The sequence below is a fragment of the Ochotona curzoniae genome, unplaced genomic scaffold (assembly GCF_017591425.1).
Source record: "Ochotona curzoniae isolate NIBS_2020 unplaced genomic scaffold, NIBS_Ocur_1.0 scaffold_4701, whole genome shotgun sequence".
Classification (NCBI taxonomy): domain Eukaryota; kingdom Metazoa; phylum Chordata; class Mammalia; order Lagomorpha; family Ochotonidae; genus Ochotona; species Ochotona curzoniae.
In genome coordinates, this window is record NW_024467122.1 from 24363143 (window position 1) to 24385650 (window position 22508).

General features: G+C 37.7%; 1 protein-coding gene across 1 annotated transcript; it reads left to right on the plus strand.

Annotated features, from left to right (window-relative positions):
• The first annotated feature begins 741 nt into the window (after positions 1 to 741).
• Positions 742 to 20038, plus strand: LOC121149411 (vomeronasal type-1 receptor 3-like). The gene is given in 6 exon segments (XM_040970050.1): positions 742 to 764; positions 1133 to 1227; positions 1230 to 1387; positions 1612 to 1797; positions 14824 to 14950; positions 19944 to 20038. Coding segments are annotated over 6 exon segments (684 nt in total).
• Positions 20039 to 22508: the final 2470 nt, after the last annotated feature.

The window sequence follows — 22508 nt, forward strand, 5'->3', positions numbered from 1 at the left end:
TTACATTTGATTTGGGCAATAGAGAAACATAATAATTGTTTTGGTTTCCAACTTTACCTTTCTTCCTTGCTATGTTGCATGACCGCTCCCAGATGATCTATGAGAAGCCTTAAGCACAGACTCTAAGGGACTCACACTTATGCCATTTGTACTTTTCCAGCCTTCCCTGAAACTGTGCAATGTGATTTCACCCTATCAAACAAGATGAGATGAAGTTTCTGGGAGAGTTTCAGAAACGTATTTGTTATCTTGGTAAGTGAAACAGACAATGATGGCACAGCCCCTTCTCTGTTACCTTCTTTATTCTTGTTTTAAGTGTGGATTGGAAGCTTTGGCAGGCACCTGGAGAACACAAGGGAAATGTCAAGGAAATTGGAGATGTTGAGTTACTGGACTAATAATGCCAGCAGTTTTTTGGTCTGTAGACTTTTATGTAAGAAAAGTGAACTCTCAATGTTTGAATTATCATTAGTCACGTTTTCTGTTACTTCAAGCTGAATGTATCCTAATCTTACAGGAATAAGTGAGTAATTACACACAGGGGTAATAAGCATTTTGATAGTGTACTTAGAACTGCTATCTGAATGCATAAGGAATATTCCTGTCATTTGCTTTCAGAGCAGATTGTTTTGAAGGAGCTAAGCTCAGATGATGCTTCATTTAATTAGGATCCTTGGAAAATTCATTATAGTGAGTCATGGATATTATAATTCTGATATTCACTAAAAATTTATATGCAGAATGTATCAGTTTCTCAGAGACAAGTAAGTCCTCATGCATGCGCTACGAGGATGGGCTCAGAACGAAATGACTGACAATCTCCTGCATTGATGGGGGACAGCCCAGTGTCAGCATGACAGACTTGTGAAAATTCATGTAGGACACCCACTGTAAGACTGGAGGGGTGAACAGAGGGAAGGGAGGGAATTTGGGAAGGGAAAGGGAGACTGCAGTGCCAACTAAACTGTATCTTAAAAAAAAAAAGAAATGTATGGTCAGTGGACAACAACTGATTTCATCTGAGCAGGATACTCCCTTCTCTATGTGCTCAGCAGTCACTGTACCCATGGCCTCCAGGGAACTGGTGACAGGACTGATCTTCTGATTCAGACCTTAGTTGCAATTTTTTTAGGAATGCTTTTCTTCTTTACCTCTACAGTAATCTTAATTTTACCAGATGCACTGTAAGCTCCACAGGTCTACTTTTCAAGCATTTGATTATAGCCAACACCTTGTCATACTCTCCAAAGGCATCCCGCAGACAATCTTTTCTTTTGAGTTATGGCATTTTCTCAGTGATGTTGGGTTCAAACTTGTTTTCTATTATTATAGAGGGAGCAGGGGTGTGTCTACTGGCAGCAGCTGTCTCTTGAATGTCTTTCATGTTGTAATCATCAGTTCAAGTCCAATGGGTTCCAATTGGGCAGAACTGAAACTACAAGCTCCCTAATTCATTTGGCATTCCAACTTGCTGTGCTGAATTCTTAACATGTTGGCAAATATTATTATTCCAATGTATGTGACCAACAAATCAAATATCAAAAACAACACAGGAAAAGTTGACCTTGGATACTGTCATGGGTCAGTTACAGCAGTATTTTGAGATCACAGCATACGACCGTGTTATCATCCTGTGATGTTTTGTGTTTGATGTTCATGATTTGGGCCAGCAGTTCCATGATTTCCACTGATAGGCACAGACAGCAAGTCCAACATATTCATAGCACCAACCTCTCCCCAGGACTTTCCTTTGACTCCAGAGTCACTCGGAACATCTTTGTTTTGCTGAGCACCTTTGTTCCATCATACTGCCTCTCTATCCTTTCATGGTGTACATCTCTTTTTAGTAACCATAGTTGGTACAAAAAAAATTATAGTTGGTGGCTGGTGAACACCTCCATACCGATCCTTCTTTTACTCCAGTCAGATCCTTTATTCTCATGAAGCATTGATCCTAGGATATCCAGGATGAGTTTTGCCTGTCGTGAAAAGAATACACAATTCCATATACTGGCCAGATAACTCCACATTGTGCGTGGTTTGCCTTGTCCCAGACATTGTGCAAGATTAATACTTTTCCTTTCAGGACTTTAAGCACCACATAGAGCAAATTATATGAAATGTGAGAGGAACTGATGAAATCTCTGCCCTCATGATTTACCATGTGTTAGGATGTAATATTTCCCTCTGTTATAAAATATTGCACAGAGATGTTTAGAAGCCGAGGTTTATTTTGAAATGAAGCCCCTTACAATTTGGAGATGTGAATATTTAATTAATGTAAAATGTTCTGGGACTGACTGGGAATAGAAGTATAGGATACATTTTATGATATGAAACAGCCTGAGTAATGAATAACAACAAATCAAAACTCATGGAGCTGGAGAGAAAATCATGTATCAGGTACTACAGTCTATTTTCCTAAATGAGAGTAACTAATCACTTTGAAATATCCATGGGATAAATTTTCACAAAATCATTACATAAACTAGACATTTCTTTAACCATAGGCGGGGGTGGGGGGAGCGGTAAATAACAGAGCTTTTTTAAGCAGATGGGTTTGCTGACCATCCAAAATACCAGAAAACTACAATGAACGACCTTGATACATGTACATTTAATGAATACAGAACTCATACATTTTATAATGCATTTTCAAATATAAATAATTTCATCTGAAAAATTAAAATACAAAATATTTTAATGAAAGAAATGAGCTTACAACCTATTAAACATGATTTTGGAATAGTATATTAAATAATTTTCAAATATATTGAAGAGTTGGCACAGTTCTTCAAAATCTTCCACCTATGTTCCAGGATCTTACCTATGATTGGAGTCCTGGCTGTTTGGATAATACCCTGAGAAGCAGTAGAAGGTGGCCCAAATCTTTGGATGCATGTATCCACATGGTTAGAGCCAAAAGAAGCTTCTGGCTCCTACCTTTGAACCAGCCCAGCTCTAGTGGCCATTTGAGAGTGACTTCATAAATGCAAGATCTCTCCCTCTCCTCTGTTTCCCTCAGTAATTCTGACTTTCAAGTAAAATAAATAAATCTTTAGAAAAAAACATAATGAATACGATTCTGAATGAATAATTAGGACATTTCATACCAAAAAGACAGAGAAATGCTCTGAATTGATTTGTGCAAATTATTTTTGAGTAATTAAGGGGCAATGAAAAATTCAAATTCAAATCCTAGAATACACCTTAAAATGGCTATAGATTACTATTCAGCTGTCTCGTGTCTATTTTAATGTTAGTATTTGGCAGTTTATAGCGTTGAAGCATAATTTTGCTGAACCTTGCTGTTTTTCGGATAGTCTAACTCTATAACTCTAACAAAACATGTGTCAACAGTTTAGGTGAACAGTTTTAGGAGGGGTGTGCAGAGCAATCTTCAATACCCTAGTGAGGAGTAACTAATCTTTGTGTCCCACCTAGTGAGGTGTAAGTGTATCCACGCTGACCGTTGCCTGTCTGATGCTAAGCTTTCCTTATTGTTCTCTGTCTATCTATTCTAGATTGTTTGTTTATTTGTTTGTTTGTTTTGAGGGATGATACTCTACCAGCTCTACCTTCAGACCAGAGATGGTCTCCCCAAGAAACCATTGAACTTTTCTGGACAATAAGATGCTGGACTTTATGCTTGATAAATGCTTGCAATGAAAGAATCTCAACTGAATTTGAACTGTGGTAATGCAACAAGGTGGAGGAATCCACCATGGGTGGGAGGTTTAGGGAGGGGTAGGGGGAATCCCGGTGCCTATAAAACTGTGTCACATAATGCAATGTAACAAATAAAAAAGAGAGAGAGAAAAAAAATCCTAGAATAGAAAATGCCTGACAAGGTGAGTGCTAAGTGTCAAGCTCTAGAATTTATTGAAAGAAATATAGGTTAAATGCAAGCACAGCAAAATGAATGGAATAATTAAAACATGCATCACATGGGAGGCAAGTGTTTGATACAACAGTTAAGATGCCACTTCACATGCTGGTATCCCATATGTGAGAGACTGAGTTCAAATTCTAGCTCTGCTTCTAGTCCTAGCTACCCAAAAATGTGCACACTAGGAGACAGCAGATAACAGGCCAAGTTCTTGGTTTCCTGCCACCCAAGTGGTATAGATTTGAATTGAGTCTTGAACTCCTGGTTTTAGTGCTGGCTGTTTTAGGACTCTAAAGAGTGAAGCAATGGAGAGTAGATGTTTCTCTGTTTTTGTCTCCCTTCCTTCAAGTGAAATAAAAATGAAGACTTTTTGAAAAATGTATTATGTGGAATGGAATGCATGAATTAAGGAATTATGTGATCATTGAAAAAAAGTATCAGCTTCTTTGTGTTTGTAGGTAGCAGTCCTCATTTTATTTAAAATATTCATTTCTCCTGGATTATAAATAATGAAAGTAGTTTAATTTTGTTCTAGGTTAAGATGGTCATGATACTATCAGATGCTCCCGCTTAGGTTATAATTTTAAGTAACACTCAAGAGCATGTATTTAGACACTTCTTCAGCTACATGTGAGAAGAAGTGTTAGGTCTTCTGTTAGCACCTCAGTTATGTGGAAAAGGACAGCCTAGTCTGACTCTTACGGCAAAGGGAACGGTACTTAGCCTTCAGTTGAGATACTTGAACGAGGCGTGAGCTGGGACTCACTTCTGCTGAAACTTGGTGAAAGCTTGATTGTCCATTCTAAAAATTGGTTCATCCCAGGTGAACTGAGTTGGGAATCTCTTTCCAATAGAAATAGTTGCTGCTAAATTGTGCTTTCGTGTTACATGACTGTTTTGAGCGTGTTAAAAGAAACAGTCCTTTGAGATGTATTGTCACATTGATGGTCATGCTACTGTGAGGGGACTCTACTGTGTCACACAGTTCATCATCCTCTATTGAATTGGTTGATTTTACCATATAGACACTAAGAAGCATATAATTGGTTATGCCTTTCCTTCCACCATGACTGATAGAATTCACAGCTTTTGGCTCATCCATATCTAACAAATAGGTTTCTTATGTATCTATTTCTTTCTCATTTCCAAAAGAATTCCTAGTTTAAAATGTTATTCTATTATATTTTGTTGCATTGAATGACATTTTGCTATAGATCTCTTTATTGTTGATTTCAGGAACAGGTTATGAATTTGCACATACAAATATGAATATATGAGAGGAAGAATTTTGCCTATAGCGCTTCAAAGTCAAATATTTTTTTATGTCGGTTGTCATAAGCAAGTTTAGGTAGGAGTTGTTTTTGAAGGCATATCCTCAACATGACTCTTAGTATTAGAGAAAATGCTTTTCTTCTTTCCCCCGTACCCTTGAGTTAACTTAACTTTGGCATGAAAGTGTTTTTGGTTGAGGAAGAAAGTCTGCAATTGATAGTTCTCACAGCAGTGTTTGCAATTAAAGTAGAAACTCAGGGAGAGGAGGTTGGGGAACATCTGAGGAAATTTTTCTTTCTCGTTTTTACCCTTTAAGTTTTAGCTTTAAATAGCATTTTTTATTTCTGACTTTATATGACTGGTTTAAAATTGGTATTCTGAGTGCTGTCATTTAAAATATTTTCCTTTATAATCATAAAGAGTATAAATAACTGAATATCTGATCTATCTCATTTAGTATTCTGGTGTCTACCCCTTTTAGGTAAATAGTGGGTTAATTTAATGTTAAATTTGATTTCAGCTTCATTTTTTTTTCCTTAAAGAGTATGTAGAGTTTTTTTTTTAAAGTCATAAAGATGAGTTGTTTTTTGAAGTTTTTAGTGATTGTTATAAGACTTTGAAAAAAATAGTGTATTTTGTTTTTTTTCTTTTTTTTACATTTTATTATTATTATTATTATCATTTTATGATACAGTTCCATAGGCTCCTGGAATTTCCCTTATCCCCTCCACAATTCCTTCCCCCCCGACCTAGTTCCTCTATATCATTCCTAAAATATAGTTTTTCATACACAGTCATATGGCCATCATTGCGGGCACGGGCAATGGCAGAGTCCAGCATCCTATTGTCAAGATATAGTGAACAGTTTCATTGTAAGTCCATCTTTGTCTGGAAGTAGAAATGCATACTACATTTTATCCTCACATCTGGATATGTTATTCTCCATTTCACAGCTACTGTACATCCCCTTAAATGAAAAGTCATAGTACAAAATCAAAAATAGAAAGAAAAATAGAAATTTACAATGCCATACAGTTAAATGACATGTTGTTAGATATGACAGTCTCCATTACAGAGCTATTATACATCCCCTTAAATGAAAAGTCACGAAACAAAATCAACATCAGGGAGAAAAAAGAAATTAACAACACCAAGAAGTTAAATAACATGCTACCAAATGACTAATGTGTAGCTGAAGAAATGAAAATCAAGAACCTTCTTGAAGAAAATGATGCCACCGCATGATCTATGAGTCATTGAATGATTTAATCAGAAGGAACTGCTTTGAAAAGATGAAACTAACAGTAAAAAAAACAAAACCCATGTGATATAGTTTCCACTGATTTTTGTTGGTGAAGTGTGTCTCTTCTAGACAATAAATATATGGGTTTTGTTTTTTAATCCAGTCTACTAACCTATGCCGTTTGATTGAGCTTAAGCCATTTACATTCAGAGTTATATACATTTGCAAACTCAGCTTCTCTTTCTGCACCTTCTGGGACTCCCATAACTCTTATATTTGGCCTCTTAATAGTGTCTTTCAATTCTTGAATACTTTTTTTGGCCTGATCCAGCTCTGCTTCCAGCTTTTTGTTTGCTTCCTCCTCCTCCTGTGATACTGTGCTGAGGCTGCACTGTTGTCTCTGCAACCTTTCTCCCACTTCTGGTTGGAGCAGGTCCCAGGATTAGGGAGACAACACGTGTCCTATATAGTTAGGTTGTTGGCGGCGCTGATCTTGCTGGAACCTGTTGGATGTTAGGTCTGGGTGCTACACAGACCTATTTTGACCCATACGATGCCACAGTTGGTATTATTTTCCTGCGAGACCAGTGCAATCCACGGAACTCAGTGAGTTCTCGTGAGCTCAACACATGCACAGTTCACTGTTGTTCCCTGCAGTCCTAAAGCTTTTGCCACAGTGTATAAAATGGCGCCTGACATACCACTACTAGAGTTCTTGATCTGTTGGTCATCAGATCTGAGGGCTACCCAGACCTGTCTTGGGGGAACCTGTAGAATGCCACATTGATGCAGTTCACTGAGTCAGAAAGGAGTTCACTCCCAGATTAGCGTATGCTCAGTCCTTTCCCTTTGCTTTGCCTCTTTAAAAAAATGGCACCCGATTCAGCTCTAGGGGGCTGACTGGGCTGTGAAATCCACCCTGTTCTTGCATTGTCCATCTGGGATCTACTGCTCTGTCTCTGTTCCTGGTCAAATCAAATGGACCAGCAGGATGGACAGTTTTTTGTCTGCGTTCACCTCCCAAGCTCCCAGTGAAAGTCCCTTCCTGCCTGGTTGCTGGTGGAGTTCCGGCTGCTGGTGGAGTTCAGATGGCCGTTAGCTGAATGCCACTGGAGTATCACTCACTGCAACACCACACCGTTGTGTCCGCTGCTTTCCTGTGTCTGTCAGCCTCCAGGCATCCCTCTGCTGTTGTTCTGTGCTTTCCTCTTTCCTGGAATGTGTCCTCTTTGCTTCATCCTGATTAAATGTTTTTCCACCCGTTTAAACATGTCCTTACCCTATTCCACCATCTTGATTCTCCTGTTTCTTTTTACAAAAAACAAACAAACAAACAACAACAACAACAAAAACAGTGTATTTTGAACAGTGGAGTGACAAGGTAAGGAAACCTTGTCAATCAGCAATTGGCTGTCTTTACACATACATTCCAGCAGAACACAAGGAAGCTCTGGCTTCCTGAAGAGAATAGTAAGCATAGAGGGATGACTTTCTTCTCTTTTCCTTCCCATTATACCTCCTAAAAGAGCCAAAGGTGAAACTGGAGGAAGAAGTTTGCTCTGAGGAAGAAGGGAAGACTTGTTCTGGGAAACTATTCTCCTTTTCTGAGTAGCCTGGCTGACTTTTTGCCAAAGACAAGATCAGCTCAGCCTGTGGTTTCTCTAGGTTCATGAGAGGACTGTGCCAAATCAGGATAAGGGCGGCCTTTATGCCAGGCTGACCTGTTATTTGGAGACAATGCTTGCAGGGAAAAGAACTCCTCCACCCTCACTGCCCCACACACATAGTGGACACATATAATGATACACACTCACACACTCTGACGTGCATGCACAACTGGAAAGGACAACGTTTTCCTCATTGGCCTCACTACTTGACCGAGAGAGAGAGAGACGGGGTATTTATGGGTCTATTCCAGGTGCTGAGTGTGTGGAAAGTAGAGGCCGGGAGAACTGCAGCAGGCAGCAGCAGCATTTGTGAAAAGTACATTTTACTTGTAAGAATAGAAGTTTTTTATTTAGGAAAGAACATAGCTAAGATAGTATCTGGAGATGTACATATTTTATTCTCTGAGTATTTTCCATCTAAAGAGTCAAATAGATTTTTGTGTTCTTTTGTGCTTAATATCTCAGGAGATGAATATAGGAAAGGCACCATCGGAAAGATGCCTGCCAGATATTCCCCTTCATTGCCCTCCCCAGGACTCAACCGTGGAATTCAGAGTGAATTTGCTAGTACAAGCAGTCTTCCACAGATGTGTGTTCTGCATCAGTAATTTGACCAATCACAGTCTAAAAATAATTCAGAAAAAATGAGTACAACTGAAATGAACGTGCACACACTTTTTTCTTTGTTATTATTCCACAGATAATGCAATAACAATTTATATCACATTATTATTATTATAAATATCCAAGAGATTATTGAAGATATACAGAAGAGGTGTATAAGGTATATGCAAATACTCTTTCCTTTTAGTGTAAGCGCTTGAGAATCTGAAATTTTTATATCGATGGGAAGCCCCAAAACCATTCCCCTGTGAATACCAAGGGATGACTATATAACAAAGGGTTTCATGCAGGAGGTAGGAGAAATGGCTGCTCATTAGGCTAGAGAAACGAAGACTTCTTTAGGGTCTTCCCTAGTTACAGTGAAGTCCCAGATCGTGCGGAATGGTGAGCTCCTTGTAGCCTGAGCCTTTTCTTACACAGCTCACCAATACAATGATTTTACAACCTCATCTATAGGGCTTGATGGAACAATGGCACACTTAATTTCCAGAATCTCTTTCAAGGAAGCTTCCTTGTGGTCATGACTGCGACTCACAGCTGCTTCTGCTCAGGGGCTTTGTTGTCTAATCTGATGGTCTGGCTGAGAGGCAGAGCAAAGCTCTTTTGTGCTCCACACACCCACAGAACTCTCTCTCTCCCTCTTGGTCTGTCTCTGTTCCCCATCTCTTTGACCTAAAAGGAATCTCTTGTCTCATTTCCCCCAATCCCTTCAAAAATCTCTTCAGGTTCTTAGCTGTCAGTGTTTGAGAGTACCCATATTTTAATGTCTGTTATCGAATTCCAAAGCTTAGGTTTTGGAAGATCAGTGCAATACTGCAGCCTTTTTTGCTTCTCATTTCATATGTATCACGAGCAAAGAATACAATCTGGTTGCCTTCTTGAATTACAGAAGACAAAAGAAGAGTACAGGGAAAAAAAAAGAATTGCCACCACTATTTCAAAATATTATTGTAGCCAAACAGGCATTGTTGCTTGTACTTTTCAATATTATGCTTACATATCAGTATGTAATTTTATCAGAAAGGGTACTACAGCATAATATCTTAAGGAAATATTTCCTACCAAGATTGTTGTCTGAACAGAGTCTATGCAGAATGTAGAATGCATCTATAAATGCAGGGTTTATGAATTGTCTGATGGCACAAATCCACATAAAACCATTAAGATAGTCCATTAAAACACACAGAGAATGGACATCGTGCACATCAGGAACTTGGATATATTCATCCCGTTTGAATTCCAACTCCTGCCCCAGTCCAGCTTCCTATACATGTATCCTATGATGAAGCAAGTGAAGCTGGGATACTTATGACACCTACGTGGAGTTTCTGGTTCCTGGCTTCAGCCTGGCCCAGCCATGGCTATTGTAGGCATTGAAAGCCAACCAGGGGATGCAAGATTCTATTTTTCTCCCTCTCATATCCCTCCCTCTCTCAATTTGTCTCTTCCTATGTCTCCTCTCACCTCACTGCCACTGCCTTTCCATCATATGAGCATAAACAAGCTTTAAGTAAATACCAGATGGTTTCTGTCCTTCCTTAACAAGATCTGAAATGTGGGGATGATGTCATATAGGGAGAGGTTATCAGCATGTAAATCATATCTAAGGCAAAAATTTAGTGACCCTCATATCAAGCAACTTCAAACTGATTTATAAATAATATCTCATTTAATCTATTGTCACATTTACCACTCTATGGATGAGAATTTGAAAAGTTCCTCCCACAGTACAATGGAGACACATGCTGGTAAAGTAACTTAAGATGAGGCCATAAATAAAATAATCTCACTGCCGGAATGTCAACTCCTTGCTGCCTCAAGAAGTACTTTCCACAGCAGGTTAACATAGGCTTTTGGTGCATATGGGTAGGAGACAAAACAGTGTCCAACCAAGTCCTCCATATCCAGGGATTCCACCTCCAGAGTTCATCAACCACAGATAGAAAGCATAATTAAGCCTAAGATGGTTACATCTGTACTGAACACACACAAATCTTTTTTATCATTTCCTGAACAATAGTTTAATAGCTAGTTAATATCATCTTGAAAGTATATGGAGGACATGTATTGCTTATGGGCAACTAATGTGCCAATTTATATAAGGGGCTTAAACATCTTCAGATTTTGTTATTTTTCAAAAGTCCTGGCACCAATTTCCCACAGAAAGCAAAGAACCACTCTGACTTCCAAGACACTTTCTCTGGGCTACTCTTCTCAAAAACAACCCTGAATTCTCAGGAGGCAATAGAATCGGCTTATTTTGCAAGCTTTTATATAAGAAGAGGTATGGTTGACAGTAACTCAATAGCAAAAGAGTTTCCTTTGTTCTTAATCAGCTGCTAATTTACTCTAGTACAGATAATTGAGCTAACTCTTCTCATTTGCCTGGACTCCTTTAAAACGTCCAATGGACTGCTTTCAAGTAGAAAAAAAAATCCAATATTGGAAAACAAACTATTCTTTTTCCCACTTAAAGAGCAAAAGCAAAAAGTATGGTTGAGGCAAGGAGAAAACTGAAATCGTGCTTGCTGTTTGAACAGCCATTCCAATTAAAAAGCGTTCTGGGACTGGTGCACAGCCGGCCACCACAGATGGTGGACATAAAGGGCTCCCCTGGGAGCACCGTAGACTCATTTCAGCAAGTACCCCTCCCACAGCGGCCTGATCAATAGGTAGCCCTCACCTCTTTGAGATTTCAGCAGGAGTTGAGGATGCTGAAAAACAGCAACACCTCTTTACCAAGATCACATTAGCCCAAACCGCAGCAGGCCCAGTGCTAGCCCCTGGCAAAGCAGCCCTCCTGGGGGCACATCAGCTAAGGGCAATGTGGTGGGGAGGCTTGCACTTGTTTCAGTCACATTTTACGAGCATTTCAGAAGCCTATTAGCACAGTCATTTTCTCTACTGTTCAGAGAACCTTTATGGGGCTCAGTGGGTCATCAGGAACATTTCCTGCTCCAGTATAAACAAAAGGAGTGAATGTAGGAGGCAAGCATAGGTTTCACAAAGACCCTATGTTTACTTCAAAGCTTAGTCCTCAGGTAAAGGAATAAGGCAAAGGTTTTCAAGTAAAACTATAGTATGAAACCTTGATTTGATAGAAATGTGAAAAATATGAAAAATTAAAAGTTAAACAAGCACAAATTGAGAATACTGAGGGCCAATTAACTCACATGTAGTGACTATAAATATAAGCTATGGTTCACCAGTTCCTTTATATTAAGAGGAGATTAAACCTCACATCTTTCAGAATACAGAAAGAAGGGCATTGCTTGACTCTCTATCATCTTCTTTCCTGGTCCTGGTCCTCATTTTACACATCATTTCTCATATGGAAGATCCCCAGATTAACAACTTTGATCATATTTAGCTCCACATATTTCACTTCTTTCATGATTTATTTATTTGAAACCAAGAATGACAGAGAAGGGAGAAATATACATAACAGGCACACACATACCTACACATGTGGGGGAGTGTGTGGGGAAGGGAGAGAGGGAAAAGAGAGAGAGGGAGAGGACTCCTATCCACTGGCTCAATTCCCAAGTGATCACAACAGGTAGGCTTAGTCCCTGCCAAAAGTAGGCAGTCTGGAACTCCATATGAATCTCCCATGTGGATGGCATTTTGATATCAGATTGGCTGTCATGGTACTGCAATGCTTGTTTTCAATTAATATGTATTTTAGTACAAAAAATGGCACCCAGTCTAAGAGGAGTGATACTGGCGTTTCAGATATGCCAAAGAGAAGATGTGAAGTGCTTTCTCTAAGTGAAAAAGTGAAAGTCTTGACAGTATGGAAAGAAAAAATAGTACACTCAGCTTGCTAAGATCCATAGTAATATCAAAACTTCTATCCGTGAAACTGTGAAGAAAGCAAAAGATAGCTATGCCAGTTTTATTGTCGCAGTTCACACTGTTAAGTTTATGACTCCAGTACATGTAAAATACTTATTTAGAGTAGAAAAAGCATGGAATTTGTATATGTTATGTATACAGAAAATATAGTATGTAAAGTTTTTAAAAACCCAAAACACAGAGAGAGAGAGAAACGGACATAGTTGAACAGTTCAGTTGATGGAACAACGTTTTTCTCACCTGGTGGTTTACTTCCCATGAGTTGAGTATCAAACCCAGGTACTCCACTGTGGAATACAGGCATCTTAACTGCTATCTTTATGGCTAGACCAAATTCCTGATTTGATTTCTGTCCTCTCTTGGGGCCTTTGAAATATATTCCTTATGGATAAGAAGGCACTAATATGTACAATGTGATATTAAGCTGTATTTCTTATTGGGCTATAATCTGAGAAGCAGGAATTGATGCAAGGAAAGAAACAAGAGATGAAGACCTAGACTAGAGTACCCTGCCTGCAGAAATAGACTATAATTGTGGACTGAATTGTTTTCAGTTGTTGCTTGAAGCTATGATTTCTAACAATGTGCCTATGGAGAAAATGGTTGAAGTTCCAGCCTGGTAGCTTGAAATATAATTAAGGTCACTACAAGTTTTCTGACAGTGTATGTAGTCACTGCATATCACAAATGTTCTTGAGCTTTTAGTGGAGGGGTTAAGGAACAGTTGGATGCAGAAACACTTGATAGGGAGAAATTCCTATGGGATCTAGCAACAAAAATATTGATGGTCCTAACTGTACTAATTTGGTACAGCAGTGGTTGGTACTGCCAGAATAGATTGGGCAGTGTAGTTGAGAGCACAATGAGTGATTAAGGAGTACAGATATATTTTTATAACAATATAGACTATCGCATGCCTGTGGAGTGTCAGGTACAGAGAACACTGAAGGGCCTCTAGCACATTTCTGTACAAAAAGACCAGTGAAGATCAAGGGCAGGAAGAAATGAGGGAATAAGCTGAGTTACAAAGACTGAGGGATGGCAGAGCAAGGTGTTTGAGAAGAGCCTATGTTGCTTTGTTGTAAAGAGATTTGGAAGTTGAGTATTTTATTAAAATTAAGCAGATTTATACAAATTTCGTATCACCTTCCACCTCCTCAGGAGATTGTGAAACTGTTAGGAACCCACTGGGTCTGGGGTGAATTCAGATAGATCTGTGAGAAATGAGACTTCACGCAACCATGTGGCAAAAAACAGAGTAGTGAAGAGAAGTGAAAGTGGAAACACAATATTTCTAATACCAGAGGCCAACTCATTTGGAAGGATTCATGGCAGCAGGGTCCTGTGACAGGTTGGGAGCAGGGTCCTGTGACAGGAAGAACCTACACATATTCATAAATTATAAACTCTTGAGTTCCAAATACAAGTTTTGTTACTGGTGGGAGTGGGGGTAGAAATTAAGGGATTGAGTTTTCTGTGTAGGCCTGGAACTAGCAAGATTTATATTTTTATGTTAGTGTGATAAAGTTTTGTTCATAATGGGAGAGGAGAGGAAGGTGTTTTTACCTATATATCTGTCTCCCTCTATTAAATTGCACAGTTCTGAATCCAGAGATTGTAGCTTACCTGCTTAGATTGGTAACACTTGTTGGCTAGAAGACTGGTATGAAGGAAGGATGTTAGTAAGTACTTCTCAGCCGATTACGTTTGTCAATTAAATCTTTGTAAGCTTTCTTTAAGCTTTTGAACAAGGGCTTACTCTTAAAATTTTGTAGGATAACATTTTCAAAGAAATATAATCTGCTTTATTCGTTGTAAAATAATTGATTGTTTTATAATGAGATTTGATTACTGTAAGTCCTTAGATGTGTGACCCCTACCAGATATGAGTAAGAAAACAACATTTTAAAAACAGAGGGAGCTTTACATAATGATAGTATCTTTTGAATTACATTTATTTATTTGAAAGACAGACCAACTGTGAGGGATGAACGAAGGCAGTAAGTGAGGGAGGAGAGAGAAAAAAATATCTTCTACTCACTAATCATTCCTCAAATCCTGTGATCGCTCACACACAATTGCTCGCGCGCACACACACACACACACACACACACACACTCTCTCTCTCTCTCTTAAGGTATGTGTGGACGATCGCCCCAGGTGATCATCATTGCAATCAACCATCTTTGGTGAGCATGGTGTTTGCCGGAAGGCTCCCTCCGGCCCTCCCATTCTGTACCCTTTAAAACCTGTAACCTGTGCGTAATAAGGCGGACATTCCTCACCAGCTTGTCTCCGGAGGTTCTCGTGGCCGAAGGCCACCGTCTGCCTCACCCTCGGTGACCTCGGGGCCTGCTGGCAGGCCTAAACCCCGAGAACTGGCGCCCGAACAGAGAGGTATGCCTTTTGTTTATTTTGTAAAGATTTAGTTTTTTGTTTATTTCTGTAAAAGGTGGAATTATAAGGAGGAAGGTGGAGACAAAGATGTCTTCCATTCACTGCTTCACTACTCAAATGCCTACAACAGTTGGCATTGGACCATGCTGAAGCCAGCAGCCAGGAACTTAAACACTCCAAATTCAATAAATGCAAAAAGCTTGGGACCAGGATTTTCAATAAGTTGTGGGGCAATATAAATACAGTAGCCACCATTGAAGATAGCTTCCAATAATCCTCAAGTCTTGATAATCACAGAAGTGTAAATGCTATGGTATCCAAATAATTAAATAATGCAGAAATGACAGTGTGAATTATTTGCATTGGAGAAAAGCTAGCTACACGAGTAGCTGGAAAAGGGGCATCCAAGCATCTCCATGAAGAGTCTCATAAGCCAAGGAACTGTAGGTCGTCCATTTATGCAACACAGAGTTTCCAGGCACTGAGTGAGGCACTGAATGTAACCTGGGTTGACATCTGGACTACAAGCTCATCAAAGACACTGCATCAGAGGCCAGTCAACCTAACATGAAGTTTCAGTCCACAGAAGCTGTGTGAGATGTGCTGGTCTATTTTTTAAAAATATATATTCATTTATTTGAAAATAAGAGTTCCAGCGAGAGAGAGAGACAGAGGAAAAAACCTTTTTTTGTGAGTTCAATTTCCAGATGACTGCAAAAGTCAACACTGCATCAGACCACAATCAGGCACTTCTTCCAGGTCTCCTGTATGGGTGACAGGAGAAAAGCATTTGAACCTTCCCCCACTGGTTTTTCCACATAAGGGAACTGAAATAACGCAAATTTCAGGGGGAATAAGTACTAAGTGATTAGCCTAGGATTTTAATTTCTACCTACAATATTATCCTTTTGTGATAATCCTCTTATCTTTCAGAGTACAACCTGTTTTTATTTTTATGATTTTGTTTAAATATTGAATTTAGTTTTAAAAATTCTATAGTTTTAAGAAGTAAAGTACATATGTAATTATTCTTATTGTTTTAAGTTTCTGTTAGTGCTGTCATCAAAACTATTAGTCAGGATGAGCTAGACTTAGTAGTGTTAACAAAAAACTCTTCCAAATTTCAACACCAGAAAGAAAAAAAGTTTATTTCTTATTCATGCTGCTTGTCTTTTATGAGTTGGTTGCAGTTCAGTTCCATGTCATATTCACTTCAGGATTTAGTCTAATGGTAAAACTTCTTGCCAGAAAATTGCCAATTGTTGTGGAAGCAGGAGCGAGAATGGCAAATATGCAGTGTTCTCAAAGCTTCTATTTGAAATATTATACACTCTTTCTCACATCTCATCATCCAAGGCAAGTTACATGCTGCCCCTTACTAGCAGGGCAGCTGAGAAGAAAGGCAATACCATATCTGTGAATAGTTATATAATTTACTAACCCTATCAATTTTTTTCAATCATTGTTTCTTTGAGAAATGTTGTATATCTTTCTGGGAGGAATATTTTCAATGTAAAATTCAGACATTTTACTCACATAAAGTAATAACAAAATAATGGTGGGAAAGAAGCACCAGCTCTGAGAAATATGTCTATGCCCTGTTATAAAGCAGTTTTCCTCAAGCGTAGTTAGGGGAACGGTGTAATTCCTTACTTCTTGTCTAGGTCCATTCCTCTCAATGACTTCCCCTTTGCCCTGCTGTCAGAGTTAACCACTCAGCCTCCTTCTGCGAGCACTGTGTGGTAGCAGAACCAATATATCTTTGCCAGTGAGGCCTCTGGGTCTTGCTGGGCTCAGTTCCTTTGTCCTGACCCTGTTGTTACTATGAACAATGAAAGCAAGTCATGCTGGTTTAATATAAAATAGTCTATTTTTTCATGCAACATTTTCTTTTGGTAAAAGATTGCTTTTCAAAATTGGAAGCAACTTGAAGAAAATCAGCATATTCAGTAAAAGCAGTGTGAAAGAGTACCTGACAGGTTACTTAGCAGTGATTCTCTCTGGAATTGGTGTTTCCTAACTTTCCATTTGGTATGTGAAAGGTGCTATAGTAGCTCTGAGCTATTCGTACTACAAAGGGAAAGCAACAGTGTGGAACATCTGAAATGCAGTTTATAACATTCAATTGATTCTTGTTTTAGCACATTTACTTTATTATAATATTTGGTGTTACTAGTGTTAAAATAGTTTATCTTTCCAAAGGAGTCTATGTACTGTTGTGAGTACAGTTCTGGTTCATGAAAATGATTGACTGAACGATTTTTTTCTTAGCTTTTCTTTCTTGTCATTTCTGCTTTTACAGCAAATCAAATGTAACCAATATAGAACCGCTTACTATGCGTGTCCACCTGAATCCTTTCAGCAGCAGCAGAGGCTTTGGGTTCCTTTTGTGGCAACATCTGCTACATAAAAAGATCCATTCTAAGCCTGCAGAATCCTGTCCTAACATTTGTTGGTTGCTTAAATCAATTCATTTAGATATAAAGGTAGATTAATACATTTTTTCCTCCAATGTCATGGAATTTTTCTGAAAACATGCCTTAATCTGTATCAGTACAAAATTAGAAAATTATTCAGACATTAACTTGTATGTGTGAATGTAGACTTCATGTATAGGTTTGTTTTTCCACATTTTGCAAAAGAATCCATTATTTATACCATTCATTATTTGTTGAATGCTAAATATATTGAATGCCAAATATGACTACTTCAAAAAGTCCTGGAAAAAGAAACTAAAGATATTTTTAGTTTGATAAAATCGATTGAAATCCCTATGTAATTTTCCTATAATATACATCTACCTTGAACTTTTTGGAGACAAATAAATCAATAGCCTTTGTTCCAACTAAAAAAAATAGCAGCTAAGAATGGAACAGATAGGTGAAGAATTAAAATGATTAGACAGACGATGTATCAGTTGAATTCTGTGGGAGGCATGGACATCTGAATAGAACTCAAAAGACTTTCCTAGGGATGGGTCACTGAGCTGAGACTTGAAGTATGGATAAGAGTTATTCAAGTGGCAAAACAAAAGGGGTTAGTATTGTGGCACAATGGGTAAAGCTACTACCTGCAATGCTGCCAACCCATGTGAGTCACATATCCTGGCCATTTTGGTCATTTGGAGAAGGAATTGGCTAGTCGAAGACTTCTTTTTCCTAGTCTCTAAGTCTCTTTTTCTCTATCACTCTGCCTTTCAACTCCAAATAATAATAATAAATCTTAAAAGAAAGAGCAAACATGGCAGGTAGTTTGGTCCAAGGTGACAAACACTATGTCAAAGGCTGGGGAAAAGACAGATGAGATCTTTTAGAGGAATTATTTGTTGTTCTCAGTCCCAATCTGGCTTAATTGGAGGAAGCCTAATATATGTGTGAGGGTCAAAGCTAAAAGATAAAGCTAGAAATGTAGGGACCAGTTGGAAATAGAACAAAACCTAAAATACTTTATGGTAATATTGTGTGCTTTTAGAAGAGACCACCCTCGCAATTACATAAGTTTACATACCATTCAAACCTTGCCTTATATAAAGAAGAAAAGCAAAGCATAAAATTCTCTTAAAAATTAATTTATTTGTGATGTAGAAAGATAGCTAGATACATATACAGTGCTTCCCATCGGTTCATTGATTTCATAAATATCTCTAACAGGTGAGACTAGACTGACATAAAAGTATGAGGCAGCCACACAGTCTAGTTCACATGAGTGGCAGGGACCTAGTAACTCGAGCCATCACTCCGCTTTGTAGGGACTGTATTAGCAGAAAGATGGAGTCAGGAACTGGAGGCTAGGGATTAAAACTGGGTCTTCTGAACTGGGACACAGATGTCTTAACTAGTAGTGTAACTGCTGGACAAAATGTCGACCCCTTTCTGTAAAAATCTGTCACAAACTTAGGTGATAATTAATGATTATTTAAAGTGAATTAATATTTGCTTGATAGCTAATATTTATTTGATATTTACTAGGAATAATTAGCATTTCGAAGTAAGTTTAGTTTAGAACTGTATTGGATAAATAGAATGATCTCCTGCTGCTGTTTGGATGTAGTTATGTCCAACAAAACTCAAGATGAAATTTAGTTGCAATGTTTGCCCATAGTGCCTATAGGATGGTCAATGTCTCATGGAAGACTGAACTAGTTTTCTTGAGAGTGAGTTGTTATCAAGTATTTATTCCCTTTGTTCCCTCTTCTGTGCTTAGCCAGTCTCTTTCTGTGTATCTGCTATGCGTGGAGCAGTGCATGGCCTTCAATAGAAGCTAAACAAGGATTAACACTGCGCTATTGAGATTCCAGAATCGCAAACCAAAAAAAACTTTGTTTATTTAACAATTACTCAGTTTATCAATTCTATTATAGCAATTAAAAATAAACTAAGATAATTGGTATGAGGGTATTATGACAGTATATGAAATTGTAGTACAAGCTTTGAAACTTGGAAACAGAGAATTCAATAATTCAAAAACTGGCAGCTTTTGAATGAGCAGGTGGAAAAAACTTGAATGCTGTAAATGGAATCTTGCAGGTGATTATGGTAAGGTCTTGTAAGAGAAAATATTTTTTTTCCAATTGCTGATTTTGTTACTCCTCTCTTTGTAAGATGAAGGATTGCTAGCAGTAGTTTTGAATGATTTTGAAGAGATTTAAATGATTGTAAGACAGAATGGAAAAAGCTCTAGATTTTGATGTTTTAGGGAAGCTTTTAGCTACATCTTCATTTTGACTATCAGAATTGTTGTTGTCAAGCAATATTCTGTTCTCCAATTTTGCAGTCATATTTTGCTTCTGCGTATTTCCTGAATTGCTGAGAAGCCATTAATAGGTTCATTAACCTTGTTTTTCAGATATTTTTGGCATCAAATCTAAAATGTTCCTTATCTGTTGTATGACATAAGTGATCAAGACCAGATTTGATGGAATCTCAGCTGATTTCTTCTTTTGAACCATCACCTCCTGTTCCTGTCTAAATCCTTTATGCCACTTTGCCCCCAGAACAGGAGCTGTTGCACTCAGGCTGCTTCGCCCACAATGGCAGCTTTCTGATTCTTCCCGAGATCTCTGTCTTGGTTGCAGAACTGAGAGCATGATTCCAGTCCGTTGGCAATTTTCATACCAAAGAGAGGGACTCAGCAGATTATTAACCATTTGAAAAAGTGAAGGCAAAAATCTTTTCATTGCACAGCCTACTTGTAGTTTTTCATTGCCCGTGCCACTGGATCCCAAGAGTAGTGTTGCTGATATGGTAGCTGGTTTTGCCATGACATTCCAATTGGGAATCCTGGAAGCTTCTAATCTCTTAGCTCACAGTAACTGTAGCCAGGCAGCACAGTAAAAGAGAAGTGCTCATACATTTCTTTAAATGAAAGTCTTTATGGTTGAATGTTCTATCCTGGGTCCTACTTTAAGGGAGAAAGCTGAGTGGGAACAATAATATAACGGAGAAGAACTAGTTGGAAGAATAAGCTCAAAATGATTATCAAAGTGTCTGTTAAGGATCACTCATTTATAGTACAAAAATGATCATAGTAGGAATGACAGAAGACAATAATTTATGGGTGAACCGAGAAGTAAACAGATGTGTGTAGAATAAGTAATGGCATAAATTGCACCAAGGAGTTAAAAACTTTTACCATGTACTCTAGGTTAAGTACATTATAGCAATAAGAATGTGGTTTGAAAATCATAGATTGTTGAGAATAGACTTTGGTCAGCTTCTAATATACTCTTCTCTTTGATGCCCGTTTTTTTAAATATGATCAATTTTCTAACATGGAAATCTTATTACATTTTCTGCAGCCAATAAAATATTTTTATGCCTGCACAAATACTTTCTTGATAGTGATATTTGTATAGCATATTGAAAAACTATTTTAATTTCAGGAAATCTTTGTTTTTCCTTTTAAACTGTCTTTGCATAACATAGCAGAACAGTGAACATTTATCATTTTTTTCTTACATTTCTAAACATCTTCCAGGCTGCTGTGTGAAAGTGTATTACTGTTCCTTTTATAATGTGTCTTTGTGGTGTATTTCAAGATGCAGTGAGGTCCAACTTACAGGAATATAACTCTGTTTTTTCTTCAACTTGATTAAAAAATTGAATGATCATTTTTAAAACTACTTGATTTTAAGAATGTAAAAATAAAGATGCTACCCCTATGGTGACATGAATACAAAAACAGCTTATGCTTTCCGTATGGCTTCTATATTAAAAAGGATTTTATTTGTAATCTTTTCAGCATTTTATAAATTCATGGATTTTCATTGACTTTTTAAACGTGAGCTATTTATGTGTTAGTGAAGTTTTTCTCTTGCATAGAAATTTATTCTAAGGATCACTGCAAAGTTCAAGGATCACTGTGAAGTTCAGGATGAATAATTCTTAGGAATGCGTGTTGTGAGGTCCGCTGTAATTCATAGTAAGTGATGAGAGGGCTGCTCTTTTAATTATTTATTACTTCAGTGATGTGATATTTGATTTATAATATGAAAAGTCATGCATATAAGAATTCTGTTTTATCTAGTTTCATACTATCTTAATATGACATATAACTTTAATGTTTCCCACCATTTATTTTCATATTTCAAGGACTATGAAAGAAATCTTTACTTTGGTAAATGCAACACAGAAGATATCTTATTAAAAAGATGAACAGAACATTTAAATTATCCTCATTTACATATGTAAGAATATAATGGAACTACTGTTTTAAGTAAAAAATTAGGAATAAATAGAAAGCTGCTTGAAAGAAGTCAAGACATTGTGTACCAGTCATTGCTCAAATATTTCAAGATGATTGTATTTGATGAGTAAACTCTCAAAATAAAGATTTCCATTAACTAACGTAAAAATAACTGTTCTAAGTAATCTTATGCATATGACATTGAGGATAATAATGGGAAAAATGTATAGTTTCTTTAGTTACCATTTAGTACGGACTGTTTCCTAAGGCACGTGCTTTTACTAAGAACCACTTACCATATCTTGTCTGGTAAAAATATAATTTCTACCTCAAAGTAGAAACTGAGAATCAAGTGATACAACTGATATCATGTGCTTTGGGTAAAAGCCATCTTAGATTTAGTAATCTTGCTAGAGTTATAAGCCAGTTCAGACCATCTGAAAAACAACCAAGTTCAGCAAAATCATGCTTCAACACTATAAACAGCTAAATACTAACATGAAACTAGACACGAGACAGCTGAATAGTAATCTATAGCCATTTTGAGGTGCATAGAACCTGACTGAATATAAATGAAAATTGAAATGTCTATGAAAAAGTCACAGGATGCAGTTAAGAACCTGCATTTTCCTGTTAACATATTGGTTAATCAATACCATGTCAATTAAGGCCATAACATTGTAAATTATGGTTGATGTTATGTTGGGGCTTTTAATTGATTGGAATGATACTTTGCCGGCTTTACCTTCAGACCAGAGATGGTCTTACCAAGAAAACGTTGAACTCACTAGGATAATAAGATGCTGGACTCTATGCTTGATAAATACTTCCAATGAAAGAATCTCAACTGAATTTGAACTGTGGTAATGGAACA